The sequence below is a fragment of the Musca domestica genome, unplaced genomic scaffold, assembly GCF_030504385.1.
Source record: "Musca domestica strain aabys unplaced genomic scaffold, Musca_domestica.polishedcontigs.V.1.1 78, whole genome shotgun sequence".
In the NCBI taxonomy this organism is placed as follows: Eukaryota; Metazoa; Arthropoda; class Insecta; order Diptera; family Muscidae; genus Musca; species Musca domestica.
In genome coordinates, this window is record NW_026712403.1 from 2,055,055 (window position 1) to 2,073,325 (window position 18,271).

Consider the following 18,271-nt stretch of genomic DNA (forward strand, 5'->3'; position numbering starts at 1 on the left):
ACATTTTTTGCTTTCATTCAATAAAATAAAACCAGCAAAGAAAGTCTTAAAGTCGGGCGAGGCCCTACACCACATTGCTAATTTAGTAGAGCTTCACATAACAATTAAAAGTTTTTATGGGAGAATTCAATCATACACGCTATGATTATAATTATAATTTAAAATTCAAAGGACGAAATATGCCGGAGCATTTGTATCTTTTAAATTCGGGCTTGTATTGTCCATTTGGTGCACAATTAATTTGAAATCGGATAAAAATATATATGGAAGCTATATCCAAATCTGAACCGATCTCGATAAAATTTGGCAAAGATATTTCTGAGCTGCATTTGATATATTTCCCTGAATATCGTTGTTACGAAGTGCATATTACGGCTGTGGGTAACAAATATAACAAATCGGATGAACAATATATATGGGAGATATAGCTATATCTGAACCGATCTTCACCAAATTTGACATACTAGCTTCTAAACTCAATTCGGTCGTAAGTGCCGAATTTCATCCATTTGGGCAAATATTAGACGTTTGGTGCACAATAAAAGGTAAATCGGACGAAGTTATATATGGGAGATGTATCCAAATCCGAATCGGTCTCGATAAAATTTAGATAAGGCATTTCTGAGCTGTATTTGATATATTTTCCCAAATATTGTTAAAGAGTGCATATTACGGCTGCGGAGGACTAAAATAACAAATCGGATGAACAATATATATTGGAGCTATGGCTATATCTGAACCGATTTCGATCAAATTTGGCATTTTTATTTTCAGGCCTAATTTGGTTGTATGTGCAAAATTCCGTACTATTCGGGCTGATACTACACGTTTGGTGCACAATCAAAGACAAATCGAACGAAGATATATATGAGAGCTATATCTAATTGTTTACCGATTATCTCCAATAACTCAATAGGGTTCGTCCTTGCGCCAAACAAATGATTTGTGCAAAATTTCATCTGGATCGGGTAATAAATGCGAACGGTACTTTGTTTACAAAAATACATGGACAGATGGACGGACAGACGGACATGCATAAATCGACTCAGAATGTGATTCTATGCAGATCACCAAAAGGAACTATGGGTCTATCTCTTTTCCTCGTTTCCTGTTACAAACAAATGCAAAAAGACATAATACCCTGACCACCTTGCGGTGAAGGGTATAAAAATGTCAAAATTATGTCGTTTGACTTTTTTGCAGGTTTTTATCTTACCCTGTATATTTCGAGCTGTTACAAACGGAATGACAAGCTTAATATATCCTCCATACTATGCTGGAAGGTATAAAAAATCTGAGCTTAAATACATCAACCACCACTGGAAAGAAATAGAAATTGTAGGTATGCTTATGAATATCCTTCCCCAACAAAGAAGAAATTGAGAAAAAAAAACTTACCCCTATTCTAAACACTGTGCAGTTGAGGTGGTGATTGGGTATTACAACAACTACGAGAATAAAGACAATAACAACAACAAATTCCACTCGAAAGTCGCGTATGACTGAGAGATATGCGTGTGATTTGCCATCAAATATATTTTGAAAGCAAACAAACAAAGCAAAACATATTTGTTCATTGTAAATCATGCGTTTCAATTCCTCCGAATCAATATATACATGTATATATTTATTACTGAGGGGGATTTTTGATTTGTCATTGTTGTTGTTGTTTCCCATAAAAATGGGTTTTGGGGGAGTCGGTTGGAAATACATTTCTTTTTATAGTTACTGCTTACTGCGGCGCTGTGGTTTACTATTCATATTCTTATTCACCCCTTTTTCCATTTCGTTTTGTTTCGTTGCAGCGTTAAAACCGATATGCTACCCGGACGTGCTTTCAGTCGCCTCTATATTGCCAATGCCAATCGACATGATACTGGCAACTATTCGTGTACCCTTGGTAATGATATCACTGGAACTGTGATGGTACACGTACTAAATGGTAGGTATTCCCCACTCCTCACCTCTACTCCCTCCACCCATCTGGTGGGGTTAATAAGCATTGACTACACATTGAACAAAGAGAACTCACAGCAGCAGGAAAAGTGATAACCAACAAAATCAAATATCAAACACGATATAAATTTTCCAAACCGAGGGAGTGTTGAAATCTCTCAGTGTGGAAAATAATCAAAAAAAAAAATACTAAAAAAAAGTTACACCCTTCGAAATGTCTGCAGCAATCCAATAATAAACAATATGCATGCATTTCATTACTCAAACTCAATGCCATCCACCATCGCTCCATTCATTCAGCCATCCAACCATCCGCCCACACCTTTTTTTCACCAAGACCAACCCCTCTCCCCCCTAGCATGGCATCCTCTGCACGTATTTCAATATTATATTTTCATGCACAATTGCAAAACTTCTTCCACTGCTGCTACTGCTGCTGCTGATATATTATCGGTAAATATGAAATTGTAAATTGAACAAAGTTGAACCAACAAAACATCACAAATTCTGTTAATAATTGGATTGCAGGATTTAAATAACGAAAACAAAAACATGTAAACTAATAATAGTGCAAACATGGCAACACTTGTTCTTTTGTCATGAATCGGAAATTCTTTGAATATTTTATTAACAAAAAAAAACATATGAGCTGGATTTACTGGCTTCTTCCAAGAATCGGATTAATTTTAATAAAATATTCAAAATTGGATAACGTGGAAATACAACTACCCCAGAAGCTTTTACATAGGCTGAGTTACCCAGCAAACCAAACAATGAAGGTTTGGTCGGACAGCATCTTCAAATTCAAACTCATTCAGACTTCCAATCGAAAGTTGTCGGAAGTGAATCTTTTGATGACTTTCCAACATAAGTCGAAAAAAAGGATAAAAAATATTTCGAAGGGAAATTAAAGTTTGCAGATCGATTTTGGACCAAAACTATATAAAACAAGTTATAAAGTATCCATCGGTTTAGCCGACAGCCTCAGCCACTTGCGATTTACCCTTAATGGGGTCCGAAAGGGTTGACCAATATTGTCCATTTCGTACCTGACCGAAGTTTAATATAAATATTTCTATGTGCCATAACTTATCAGGTCTGGTCATTAGGACTTATATTGGTTATTTGGTGCACAATTAACCCGAAATCGCTTGAAGGTATATATGGCAGCTATATCTAAATCTGATCCAATTATCACAAATTTCAATAGGGTTCGTCCTTGGACCAAACAAATTTTGTTTGCAAATTTTCATCTCAATAATAAATGCGACCTGCATTTTGTTCACAAGAATGCATAGAACGCATGCATAAATCGACTCAGAAAGTGATTCTATGATTATCCTCAAAAGTAACTATGGGTCTATCTTAATTCCTTCTCCCTGTTACAAACAAATTCACAAAGACATAATACCCTTACTACAATGTGGTGTAGGGTCTAAATATTGGGGTGTGTGAAATTTGAAGGGAGTTGGATGCCCAATTCGCCGTTTATAATCATTTTGGTTGTTCAAAATTTTGACCTTTTGTGGGTGAGGTACTAGAAGGAGTCGTCCGATATCTACCAACTTCACAACATGTCTTGTGTTGATATTGGAGTTTGACAAAAGGAATCGTATGCTAATTTCGAGTTTTATGAGATTAATGGTTATTGAAAAATTTGACCCGTTGTGGAGGAGGTACCAGAAGGAGTGGATCAATATATCCAATTTTAATAACATACCTTGTGTTAATAAAAATATTGGAATGTGTGCAATTTTAGAATAGTCAGACTTTTATTTCATATTTTTTAAGAGTTGTAAATATTCCAAATTTTGACACTTTCTGGAGAAGGTACCAAAAGGAGTGGACCGATATCTACCATCTTCACAATAGATCTTGTTTTGATGAAAATACTGAGATGTACTGAGCTTGAATTGAATCGAATGTTTATATCGTATTGAATGAGCGTGTGTGGGAGGAACCAGAAGAAGTGAATCGATCTAAGTTTGACCATAATTTTACGATGTACCAAGTTTGGAGGAAATCGGATACTCCCTTCTACAAACAGACAGACAACCCTATGCCATGCAACGGAAACGTAGGGTCTAAAACTTTGGAAGAGGCACGTTTTGGTCGTATCAAATGATGTACACCCTCTGTCGCGATCAAAATGATTCTAAATGTTATATGTGATACAGAATTTCGGAATTTTAAATCTAATCTTTCACCCAATAAAAAATTTAGTACTCTCCGTAACCTTTGGAACGATTTTTTTTAGAACCCAAACGCCTACATATCAACACTAACCCTCGTGCAAAAAATCAAGATTCTAACTTTTTTAATTTATTGAATGGAAGCAAAAAATGTCGGAAATACCATCAAATTGTAGAAAAGGTTAAAATTTTTTCGAATTGGTCACCTTTGACACGAATTATGGCCTTATTAAGGGCCAATGAAACCGTCACACGCTGCCCAAATGTTGCTCTGCGGTATTTTGGCCCATTCCCGGCGAAGCGCTTACTTGAGGTGATCGAAACTTGCTTTCCAAAATACTCCAGACACAATAGTCTAACAGATTGGAATCCGGAGATTTTGGTGACCATTGTGCGCTGGAAATGAAGCGAAGAACCTCATTTTGTAACCAATCTTGGGTGGCGCGTGCTGAGTGCGATGGTGCTGAGTCCAGTTGGAATGTCCTAGGTCTGCGCCCAAAATGTTTACGTGCCCCTCCAGAATATTTTCGCGATAATATTCGGCATTTATTCTCATGCCACGGTCGATTAATACGAGCGGAGAGCGGCCATCGGCTGTTACGGCGGCCCACACCATCACGATGACCGGCGATTAAGTTCTGGTGGCCAACCAAGGGTGTACATTTTCAGCTGACCTCTTTGGCAAGTAAACTCGATCATTTTGTTTGTTTACAAACTGCTGGACAACGAATATTTTCTCATCGGAGAAAACCCAATTCGGCAGTTCACCACTTTCGGCCAAGCAAAGCAACTCATCTTTCTGTTGCGGTGTAAGTTCTTGCAATTTTTGGAATTTCAATGGCTTTACGCCGAGCTCATTTTTGAATATTTGCCGAATGGAATATTGCGATATGTTCAGTTCACGTGCCATTTTTCGGCCACTGCGACGCGGGTTTCGATCAAGTCGCTTCTTTACTTTTCGAACCATTTCTGCTGATGTTGCTGTTTTCATCCGTCCACTTCCTTGACGTCGGGCTACGATACCAGTATCACAGTAACGAGCGATGGTACGAGATACAAAATATTTATTCACATTTAAATGCTGGAGTGCTCTAACGATAGCCACTTGTGGTTTTCCAGCTAAATATAAAGAAATCACACTATCACGCTTGAATTCCATCACGAATAAGTTTTTTTTTTTTTCTGGAAAATTCTCACCAAAATGCTTTTGTGCGCTTGTAAGCAACATAATGAGTTGCCACTGGAATAATTTTAACAGCTGTCGGACGAGTGGCTTTGAAATGAATGCAGTCTGAAGTTGGTTGCAGATTTTTTCATGTCATTGATTTGCATTATGATTATTAAAGCTTTTAATCTTTAATGGGGGAGGGTCCGAAGGATTTGGCCAATATTGTCCATTTCGACTTCGATTCCAGATTTGGGATATGTGATCATTTTTGGAAATATCATACAATGGACCAAAGTATTCTACTTCATCTAATGTTGATAAAAATATTGGGTTCTGTAGAATTTAAAGAAAATCAAACATTATTTGCAATTCTATAAGAATACTTGTCAGGCAAAGGTTTCACCAAAAGTAGTAGACCAAAATGTCTATTAATTCTATGGTCTTTATACCACATCTTGTGTTAGTGAAAATATTAGAATGTGTGAAGCTTAGAATGAATCGGATACTCATTTCGCATTTTATGAGAATTTGGTATTTCTCTTTCTTTATCCGTTGTGGGGCAGATACCAGAAGCGGTGGGCCGATACTGCCAATCCTCTAACTCAATCTAAGTTTGACCATAATATTACGATGAACCAAGTTTGGACCGATTCGGATACACTCTTCAAGAGTTATCGTGCGCAATAGCAAGCCAGACAGACGGACATTGCTAGATCGGCTCCAAATATCCTGAGATGAATGGGGTCCAAAGAGACAATCTATTATTTGTACACCCTCCGTCGCGATATGGCGAAGAATATAAAAACATATAAAATATTTGAGATTGGGGTTATGAGGGCCATATCAAAATGATTCTAAATGTAACCGATAGGCCTGTAGCAGATTAAAATTCTCTATCATAAATTTTGTATGGTTATGGCAATATATATTGCTCCTTCTATCAGTCACAGACGCTAACAGTGACATTTATTTTCACTGTTTCAGCAACCCATTATCCCTTACAGTTGCTTTTTGAAGCGGTTTCGGGAATGCGAAGTTTAAGGTTACGAAAAGTTCTAAACTTCTAATGGAGCTAAAATCTGAAAATTTAGTGTGGGAATCAAGGTAGCAAAGTTAGTTTAATATATGAAGGTGGTTTTGGAAATGTATACTAAGTGTGCGAACTATCCTAAAAGGTACTAAATTTGGAATAGTTTGGCTAAGGGTGAACGGAAGGAGCTGGAATTTCGAAAGTTTGTAGTGGGGTCCATCCTTGTGGTAGGTTTGTGATAATGATTTGCTTTTGGAAATGTGTACTATAATAATAATAATAATAATAATAATAATAATAATAATGTGTATGAAAAGTACTAAATGGTACCATATTTTGTACAATTTGGTATTGGGTAAAGATATAGTGCTTGAAATCTGAAATTTGGTATTAGGATCGATTTTCATGTGTAGCCTGGACATATGGAGATGGTTTCGGAAATGTGTACTAGAATTGTACGAAAAGTACTGAATGGTACTGGGTGAAGAAATAGGGCTGAAATTGTAAAATTCGATATAGATGCCACTATTGGTGTCAGTGGTTGGAGGTGATTTTTAAAAATGTGTACTAAAATTGTTCGAAAAGTACTAAGTTATACTAAATTGGGTATTAGGTGAAAGGATAGAGATAAAATGATAAAATTTGATATTGAGGTCACCGGTGTTTTTTAGGGTTTATATATGAAGAGATTGAAATAGTTTTGAACAGAAAAATTAGATGTGGATCCATTGTGCAATGGTTTTACCAATATCCCCCTCGAAAAACTTCAAAATCAAAGATTTGGAAGACTATTTTTTCTTTTCAAAAAAGAAAAAATAATAAATATATAATACCTTGAAAGTCTGAAAATTTAATACGATATACGAAGTTTTGATTAAAAAATCTGTCAAACTAAACCAATTGTGCATTTTGAGCATTAAAAGGCCTATCGCGAACTGTTAGAATGAATCTAAAATTTTAAGGTGGACTTTTCACAGTTGAAGTAGCGGACATTTGCTAGGGTCTTTTATTTTACTCTTATTATGACCTACATTTTGAGATTTAAGCTTTAAGAAAAGACCCTATTATCCTCATAGAGCCTGCCTTTTTTAAAGCCATTTATATGGGGAGTTGCAACTTCGTGTGTTTCGTTCAAGTTTTAAAATTGCTGAGTGCCTACTACAAAATTGTTAATTATTTAATGTTAAAAAATAATTTTACATATGACTCTAACACGACGTGGAAACTAGGCTTTACCCATTATATTTTTTATATCCATAATTACCAAGTTCAAAATCTTGGTTTATATTTTCCCCCTTTCCACATTGAGTGAGCTTCATGCTAAATTTCAAAATTCTAAGTCTTATCGATCGCTCAAATCCAATGTTGTACCATTTTTTCCATTTTCCGCTTTTCGTACCATCTAAAGGTCAGTTGTCACATTGTGTTAGAGTCATATGTAAAGTAGCTTTTTAACATTTTACAATTAACACTTTTGCAGCAGACTTTTAGGCGAACCCAGCCTAGTGGTAAGGGTATTATGTCTTTGACCATTTGTTTGTAACAGGGAGAAGGAAGCGATATAGACCCATAGTTAATTTGGATGATCTGCAAAGAATCACTTTCTGAGTCGATGCATGCATGTCAGTCCGTTCATCCGTCTGTCCATGTATACTTATGAACAAAATGCAGGTCGCATTTAGTATCCGATTGAGATGAAATTTTCCACAAAATATTTGTTTGGCTCAAGACGAACCCTATTGAAATTGGTGATAATCGAATCAGATTTAGATATAGCTCCCATATAGATCTTTAACCGATTTCGGGTTAATTGTGCACCAATGAATATCAGTCCAAAAGTCCTGAATTTTTGTACATCGGATCGAATTCAATCTGTCAAGATCGGTTCAGATATATCTTCAACCGTTTTCGGATTAATTGTGCACCAAATAACCAATATCAGTCCAAATTACCTGAATTTTGGCACATCCAACACAATTCAGTCTAGAAGCAAGTACATAAAAGTTGGTGAAAATTTGGTTCAGATATAGCTATAGCTCCCATATATAGGAATCATCCGATTTGGTTTTTAAGTCCCCCACATTCGTAATAGGCACCCACAAGAATGATGTTTGGTATCAGATATCAGGTACAGCCCAAAAATACCTATGCCAAATTGTATCACGTTTCTATTTGGTGGAACTCGGCTCCAATAGTTAGTTAGTATAATCTTTCTCGAAGTGATATCGTGAAACTCTATAGCAATGTTATTTGGCATAAACGATGAAAATATCTGCATCAAATTTAGTGAAAATCAATTCAGAATTTGATATACCTCCCAAATATTAGTTCCCTCTGAAACCAAATCATAACTGCTCTAAAGCCAAATGTTGATAAGTGGTATGATCTACTCATTTCAAATAACTTCTTTTGTTACGGGAGCTCTGCTAAATATACATAGTTGTGTAGGGTATCACATAGTCGGGCCCGCCCGTTATGGATTTAAAAAACAAAAAGTACTTAATTGTACTAAGTTAATAATGAGCTGTCACTGGAATAATTTTAACAACTGTAGGACGAGTGGCTTAGAAATGTCAGCAGTCTGAAGTTGGTTGAAGTTTTTTCATCTCACCCTGTATAGTCGGCCCCGCCCGGTATTTGACTTTTGGTTACTGGTTTATATTTTCCCTTTTACGCATGGAGTGAGCCTCATGCAAAATTTCAAAGTTCTAAGTCTGACCGTACGCTCAAATCCAGTGTTGTACCATTTTTATTTTTATACCCTCCACCTTGGAAAGGAGGGTATATTAACTTTGTCATTCCGTTTGTAACATCCTTAAATATTCGTCTTAGACCCCATAAAGTATATATATTCATAATCATCATAAAATTCTAAGTCGATTTAACGATGTCCGTCTGTCTGTCTGTTGAAATCACGATACAGCCCACATTATTTGACGTAGAGCGCCAAAATTTAGCAGAGCTATTTGCATTGTGTCTAGAATGGTTGGTATTGAAAATGAGATATATCGGTCCACGTTGTGGTATAGCCCCCATATAAAGGTACCTCCCGATATTCGGTATTTTGGTTTTTTTTTTTGCCACATTTTTTCACGGATTTGTCTGAAAATTGGTATTTGTGAGTCATAATGGGTTCCAGCTTCGGTGGCGAAACATTGCATGTATGGGTCCATGATTTGGTATAGCCCCCATATAACGGTACCCCCCGATATTCGGTATTTTGATGGTTTTTGCCACTTTTTTTCACTGATTTGTCTAAAAATTGGTATTTGTGGGTCATAACGGGTCCTAGTTCGTGTGGCAAAGCATTGTAATTATAGGTCCACGTTTTGGTGTAGCCCCCATATAACGGTACCTCCCGATATTCGGCATTTTAATGGTTTTTGCCACATTTTTTCATGGATTTGTCTGAAAATTGGTATTTGTGAGTCATAATGGGTTCCAGCTCCGGTGGCGAAACATTGCATGTATGGGTCCATGATTTGGTATAGCCCCCATATAACGGTACCTCCCGATATTCGGTATTTTGATGGTTTTTGCCACTTTTTTTCACTGATTTGTCTAAAAATTGGTATTTGTGGGTCATAATGGGTCCTAGTTCGTGTGGCGAAACATTGTAATTATAGGTCCACGTTTTGGTTTAGCCCCCATATAACGGTACCTCCCGATATTCGGAATTTAATGGTTTTTGCCACATTTCTTCTAATGATTCTTTTACCCTAAGGTGGAGGGTATTAAAAGTTTGGCCCGGCCGAACTTAATGTTTTTTTACTTGTTTACTTTTTACCGTTTTGCGTGCCATCTAAGTGCGGATTTCTAGCTCTTAGCGATCACCGAAAAACAATGTTGTGCCATTTTGTATTTTTTTATTACTTTTTGTCCTGAATTTCCACCTTAATCCACCTTTATACACCACAACTAGATCTTTTACAAAATTCTAAAGTTCTAGCCCCTACCATTCCATTAAGTACTTTTCGTGCTCTTAAAGTAGAAAATTTTCAAAAATTCGACCTTATCTTAAACTTACATTTGTCAATCCGGGATTAATGATGTTAAATCTTTTAGTATTTTTCGTTGGTTCTCAAAGTTCCTGCTCCCAGTTCCATTAGGTTCCGCAAATATCAACACTCTAGTTTTTATGTGAACTTCAAGTAAACATTGGTTCTTTAAATTCCGCACACACATTGCATCACATTTTAAAAACATTTATTTTTTTACGACACAGAACCATTTAAACACACACACACATCGACACTAACACATCCTGCTAATGATGTTTAGCCTCTGCCAACAAGCATCTATTTATATGCCATATATTCATTAATGTTCTCCATTTCCGTTTCCTGACGCTCTTTTCTATTTGCTCCTCTTCTTCTTCATATTTTTTTCTTGTTTTTTTTTTTCTTTTTTTAGGTGAAGAACCAGCTGCCATGCAGCATGCATCAGGGTCGACAATGTCTCCCATACTCTCGGTTGTGTTATTTACAGTAATTGCAGCATCATTGTTTGCAGAAATGCTATGTCAACGATGACGACGATACTAAAAAAGAGGAGAAAAAACTACAACAACAACACTGGCATCATCATTTCATCGCAGCCATGGTTACCGGCGAACGAGCCAGTCAGCCGACCAACCAAGCAACCATTCAAGCAAACCCATAGGGCTTGACGGATGTGTGCCCTGCTGGTGGACGGATGCGGATATCCTCCTACCGCTCCACATCATGTGTATTTATATCGCGATGAAGCCAATAGCAGCCGCAACAACATCAACAAATAGCATAACATAGCATAGATACTAACATTCCATTCCATACTTAACTAATATAGAAAAACTACAAAAACAACAACTACAACACGATGAAGAAGCAGCAACAAGAAACTGACATACAGAGAGAGAGATAAATAACCAATGTGTCTATTAGATAATTAACATTAGGTTTTTCTGTTGTTATTTTTTCTGTATGTGTGTGTGTTCATTTTGAGTTCCGGATATTCGAGCTGGGAAAAAAACTGAAAACGACAACTACTTGTTTGTGGCCATCAGACAACCAGCTAGTCAGTCAGTTAACTGTGTAGTTCGAGAGCCGACATTAACACTGCAACAGGGCAAATGTTTAAGGAGGCCTATACATTAACAATTTGTATGTGTGAGAGTTTATTATGTACATAAGTGTGTGTGTGCGTGTCATTATTATTAACATTTCATACAAAAAAAGAAAAATATTAAAATGAATGTTGATATGTGAGTGAAATTAACGATTTTCTCCCCATTTGCCATTGGGACCAACATTTGCATTTGCCAGCCACCCAGGCAGCCAGACAGACAGACAATCAGAGGCCACATCCATTTCCGTGGTACCCTTGAGTCAAATTCGTCTCTATTATGAAATTTTTGCTTTTCCAGAAATTACAATTCATGACAATGAACAACAAAAACGACTGCCCCCCCAAATGGCAATCCATAAAAGATGAAAACTAATCTGGAATAATAAAAATGATTGCGTTTTTTTTTTTCTGGTTTTTGGCCTTTTTACTTCCACTCTCCTGCATCTGAGTCCTGGCTAATACTTTTGTAAGGAATAGATTTCACAAGGACTTGAGAGGACAATGAATTGTTATAAAAAAAAACGTGAATGGGTATCAGGGTGATATGGGATCAAAGGAGGAAACTTTTCACCTGGAAAACCATTATATTTTTTAGGTAAAAATTAGCTTCATTAAACAAATCATTCAATTACACTGGGCAACACCAAGAATATTCTGGAACCAAAAATATTCACAATAAATCCAACAGATTATGAAAGTAGAGCTAAAAATTGGAGACATGTGTAGCGGCGGTTTGATAGTTTTCACCGCAAAGTAAGCGAAATAGCCACATTTTTATACCCTACTCCACATAGTGGGAAGGGTATAATGACTTTGTGAATTTGTTTGTAACCTGGAGGATCTTCATAGAATCACTTTCTACGTGAATGTATGCATATCAGTCCGTCCGTCCATCTGCACATGTATTCTGGCGAATAAAATGCAGGTCGCATTTATTATCCAATTGAGATGAAATTTCCAAACAATATTTGTTTGGCCCAAGGACGAACCCTATTGAAATTGGTGAGAATCGGTTCAAATGTAGATATAGCTCCCATATATATCTTCAAACGATTTCGGGTTAATTGTGCACTAAAGGGGCAATATCAGTCCACATCGGACCGTATTCAGTCTAGAAGCAAGTACATCAACTTTGATGGAAATCGGTGCAGATACAACTATAGCTCCCATATATATGTTTCATCCGATTTGGTGTTTAAGTCCCACAAATTCGTAATATGCATTCGACAACAATGATATTTGGTATCAGATATCTTGTAGAGCTCGGAAATACCTCTGCCAAATTTTATCAAGATCAGTTCAGATTTCCCATAAATATATTCAACCGTAGATATATTCAACCGATTTCAGGTTAATTGTGGACCAAATGGCCAATATCATTCCAAAAGTCCTGAATTTTGGTAGATCCGACCGCATTCAGTCTAGAAGCAAGTACATCAACTTTGTTGAATATCGTAATATGCACCCTACAAGTATGTTATTTTGTACTAGATATCCTTAATCCGAATACAGGTTTATTGTTCAAATAATGGCTAATATCAGCCCAAATGGAGTGAATTTCGGGACGTACGTTTCCATTTCGAAGAATCGACTCCGATATAATTTTTTTTTAATGAAATCCTTATTGAATTGACATCATGCACTATGTAGTAATATTATTTGGTATAAAAGATAAAAATATCTCCGTCAAATTTAGTGAAAATCGATTCAGAATTAGATAAGCCTCCCCTATATTATTTCCATTTGAAACCAAATTATAACTGGTATCAAATAGTCGGCCCCGCCCGATTTTTTACCTTTCCTTACTGGTTTGTTAAATATTCGTTTAAGAATTTCTTGAAATCCTTGCATTTTAGTAGCATTGTCTCTTCGGCAATAACAGATATAACAATGCCAGGATCATTTTAATAGAACATTTTAACCTTCAAACGAGTCACCAAATGGGTCTTTTTGGTGCTTTATAAACAAGGTGGCAACAAGTCCGAATATTCTAAAAATTTATTTGTCATAAAATTCTTCTATGGGTACCGGAAGACATCAAAATATTACCCAAACGCCAGGAATTGACATACATTAAAAACATTAAATTAAATTAAAAACACATTTTGGAGTTAAAACAGTACTTTATGTGAATTTAGGCAAAACACTCATAGAAAGCATCATTGAAGAAGAATTATGTCAAGGACAAAGATGTTCCTCATCAAATTTCACTATAAGTCATCCCGGAAAAGAATTCTCTAATTCCCTTATACAGGGTGAGATAAATAAAACTGCAACAAAGTCAAACGCCATAATTTTTACATTTTTTTACATTTTATTGAATGAAAGCAAAAAATGTCAGAAACAGCATTAAAATTTAGAATAAGTTTAGGTTTGTTCAAATTGGTCACCTTTGGTACGAATTACCTTCACACACTGCTCGAATGTTGCTCTGCTGTATTTTGGACCATTCCCGGCGAAGCGCTTACTAGAGGTGATCGACACTTTAGTATTTTTTTAGTGCCAACCTTGCTTTCCAAAATACTTCAGCCAAAATAGTCCAACGGGTTGGTATCCAGAGATTTTGGTGGCCATTGTGCGCTGGAAACCATTCTTGGGTGGCGCCTGCTGAGTGAATATTTGGATATAACAAGTTGTAAAGAATCGCTGACTTGTTTCGCAAGTTATGACAGACAAAAATATTGAAAATTGTGACGCTTTGGGAGTGAAGTACCAGAAGGGGTTATCAGATATATATCATCTTCTCAACAGATCATGTGTTAGCAAAAACGCTTACATTTGTGAAATACGAATAGAACCGGATGTTTATGTCGGATTTTATAATCGTTTAGGTTATTCAAAACTTTGACCCTTTGTGTGGGAGGTATCAGAAGAAATGGTCCCATCATTATAACAGAACAATGGAAGTATTGAGATGTACCAAATCTGAATGGAATCGGATGTTAATTTCGCGTTTTATGATACGGATATTCAAAATTTTGACCCTTTGTGGGGGAGGTCCCAGAAGGAGTGGACCGATATACTCCATCTTCACAGCTGACCTTTAGTTAATAAAAATATTGTGATGTGTATCAATCAGTCTCTTACATCACATTTTATAAGAGTTATAATTATTCGAAATTTTGACCCTTTGTGGGGTTGGTACTTGATAGAGTGAAGTAAGTTGAAGGATTGTTGTTTCCCTTTTTATGCAGTAAATTATTTTCTTTGAAAATTTCGAAGTTTTTTGGGGAGATACCAGAAGGAGTGGGCCAATATTGCCCATCTCCGAACTCCAAGTTTGATAATATAATGATGTACCAAGTGTGACGGTTTAGACGGATGGACAGACATCGCTAGGTAAACTCCAAATGTCCTGAAACGGATTTGATCCAAAGAGACCTTTATTTCGATGAGGCACGTTTTAGCCGTACCAAATGATATACACCCTCTCTAGCTGTATGGCTGAGGGTATAAAAAAGCGACTTCAATACCAGCAGAGGACTAAAAAAGTAATAAGTGGATACAAAAAATTAACTACTTATTTCGGATGACAAGTCCTTGTTTGAAAAATAGGTGAGACGATTGATTTGTGTTAGTTACGACTGCCAAAAACTGGTGAAGGACCCCTTTATTTAATAATGGGAGTTTGGTTGTATGCTTTCAAAAGATTTTCTAGTCTCCATTTAGAAGTCTTTCATTTGGTCACCTACTGGTCTCATATCAGAAGTCCTTCCTCTGTCCCATTAGAAACCTTAATATTCTCCTACTACTAGATTTTTCGTTTTTTATTTATTTATTTTTTTTTTTAGAGGACCTTTTTGTCTTCTATTTGAAGACCTTTTTATCTCCTATTAGATGAAATTCTAGTCTCCTATTCAAGAGTTCTTATTCTCCCCTATCTGGTCTCCTATTTCTCTCATTGGGAACCCCCTAGTCTTCTTATAGAGGAGCTTCTTGTATACCATTAGAAGATCTCATTTACCTTCATTTAAAGACAAATTCTCGCCTTCGATATCGAAAAAATCACGATTGAAATTGATAAAATCAAAAATTTTGGTAGAAAGTATTAAATATTGAATGCTTCAGTTCGGTTCCATCGGTTTATATTTAAATTTCAATCAATCTTAAACACAGATTCATTTCGACATCGAATTTGGGCCCTGTATTCTTATTTTATTATAATTTGAAATCAAAAATATTTTCTTTATAAAATTTTGAAATTGATATATTTTATTTCACATTCCAATTTTACCCTAATGTACAGCATATGCATATGTCTGCATATAACAACAATATTCACATTTCAAAATTATGTAATTGTTATGCCGTACTACAGCATCTAATCTGAAGAAAACTGTGTGAAGACGTGTGTAATTTTCCTTTTGACATTCTTCTCTGGTTATTAATCAAGTTGATTGGCCATTTTGTTGGTGTATGATATGAATATAGAATGTGTTGCGACGAGGTTGGAGTGGGAAACAAAGTATTTGAGCGAAAAAGAAATTTCATAGTTAGAAAAAAATAAAATATATAGGATTTTGGATAAAGCATCTAGGATCTTTATAATAAAAATATGGGTCGAATATACGGGTGAGGTAAAAAAAAACTGCAACAGAGTCAAGCGTCATAATTTTTAAATTGTATTGCATGAAAGCAAAAAATATCGGCAATAGCATCAAATTTTAGAATAAGTTTAGATTTGTTCGAATTGGTCACCTTTGGCACGAATTATAGCCTTTAAAAACGGCCAATGAAATTGTCACACGCTGCCCGAATGTTGATCTGCGGTATTTTGGCCCATTCCCGGCGAAGCACTTGCTTGAGGTGATCGACACTTTGGTATTTTTAGTGCCAACCTTGCTTTTCAAAATACTTCAGACACAATAGTCCAACGGATTGGTACCCGGAGATTTTGGTGGCCATTGTGCGCTAGAAATGAAGCGAGAAACTCATTTTCTAACCATTCATTTTGTAACCAGTCTTTGGTTTGGTGCTGAGTCCTGTTGGAATGTCCAAGGTTCAAAATGTTCGCTTTAATACAACCTATATTTTCGCGATAATATTCGGAATTTTTTCTGTTGCCACGGTCGATTAATACGAGCGGAGCGCCACCATTGGCTGTTATGGCGGCCCACACCATCACCATGGCCGGCGCTTGAGTTCTGGTGGCCAACCGAAGGTGCACATTTTCAGCTGACCTCTTTGGGAAGTAAACACGATCATTTTGTTTGCTTACAAACTGCTGGACAACGAATGTTTTCTTATCGGAGACGGAGAAACACAAATTCGGCAGTTCACTACTTTTGGCCAAGCGAAGCAACTCTTTAGCTCTTTTGAGTCTATTTTCTTTCTGTTGCGGTGTAAGTTCTTGCACTTTTGGGAATTTCAATGACTTTACCCCGAGCACATTTTTCAATATTTGCCGAATGGAAAATTGCGATATGTTTCAGCTCACGAGCCACGCTTCTTTACTTTTCGAACCATTTCGGCTGTTTTCTTCCGTCCACTCCTTTGACATCGGGCTACGCTATCAATATCACGGTAACGAGCGATGGTACAAGACACAAGAGATTTATTCACATTTAAACGATAGTCACTGGTGTTTTTCCAGCCAAATATAAAGATATCACGCTTAAATTCTATCACGATAACTTTTTTTCTAGAAAATTCTGACCAAAATGCTTCAGCACGCTTGTAAACAGTATAATGAGCTGTCACTGGAATAATTTTAATAGCTGTCGGACGAGTGGCATAGAAATGACAGCAGTCTGAATTTGGTTGCAGTTTTTTCATCTCACCCTGTAAATAGAGGGGGCAAGTTTCCCCTTATTCTACATTTTTGAAAATTTTCGGATTAAAGATTTCTTGAAATCCTTGATATATCTTATAGAGCTCGGAAATGCCTTTGCCAAATGTTATCGAGATCGGCCGAGATTTGGATATAGCTCCTATTTATATCCTTAATCCTATATCAGGTTTATTGTGCTATAAAGCCATATGTTTATAAGTGGTATGATCTACCTCAAAAAATGCTATAAATGATTATTTTTTTTTTTTTTTTTGTTACGGGAGATCTACTAAATATGCATAGTGTTGTAGGGTATCATATAGTCGGCCCCGCCCGACTTCTGACTTTTCCTTTCTGTTTTTTTTTTTCTTGCTTTGCTAATGTCAATTTATTAAGAAATGACAGAGCCAATGTGGAATTCTAACGCTTTTTTCCCCATCACCATGTAATGAGTAACGTCGTCAAAGAGTGTAGGATTACAAAACCGAAAGTTACGAATTCGTCGGCAAACGAAGAAAAAAATTAAACATTGCGAGCTCAATTCCAGCAGCAAACAAAAAATGCAAAAAAACGGATTCCAAAAATAAAATAATTTTTTTTTCAAAAATTAACTACTCATTTCGGGAGACATGCCTTTGTAAAACCGTAGGTTGATTTGTAAGTAGTTACGACAGCCTTATCCTTGTCCCGTAATAGAACCCATCTCCTTTTTATTAAAAGCCTTCTTAACTAAGACTTTTTTGTCTTTCATTTGAAGACCTTTTGTCTCCTGTAAGAAGACATCCTCAACTTATATTAAAAATCATATCGTCTCCTATTAGAAGACATTCTGATCTTCTGTTGATTTTCTATTTCAAGAACTCCTGGTTTTCTGATATGGGATATTATGGCGTTCTTTTGGAAGAATTTCTTAATTCTCAGTAGAAGACTGTCTAATCTCCTATTTTAAGACGTGTTGGTCCCCTAGTACAAAAGTTTCTGTTTTTCTGTCGGAAGATTTATAAGACTTTCGGGCAGATTTATTTAATATTATTTGTTAAGACTGA

General features: G+C 36.2%; 1 protein-coding gene across 1 annotated transcript in view; it reads left to right on the forward strand.

Moving 5' to 3' along the window:
• Nucleotides 1-11,142, forward strand: part of LOC109612996 (obscurin-like) — a 215,120-nt gene extending 203,978 nt beyond the window's left edge. Inside the window, exons 7-8 of the mRNA XM_059130658.1 lie at nt 1,806-1,942; nt 10,760-11,142. Coding sequence (XP_058986641.1) covers nt 1,806-1,942; nt 10,760-10,878 — 256 coding nt within the window. The 3' untranslated portion in view covers nt 10,879-11,142. The remainder of the gene's footprint in view (nt 1-1,805; nt 1,943-10,759) is intronic.
• Nucleotides 11,143-18,271: the final 7,129 nt, after the last annotated feature.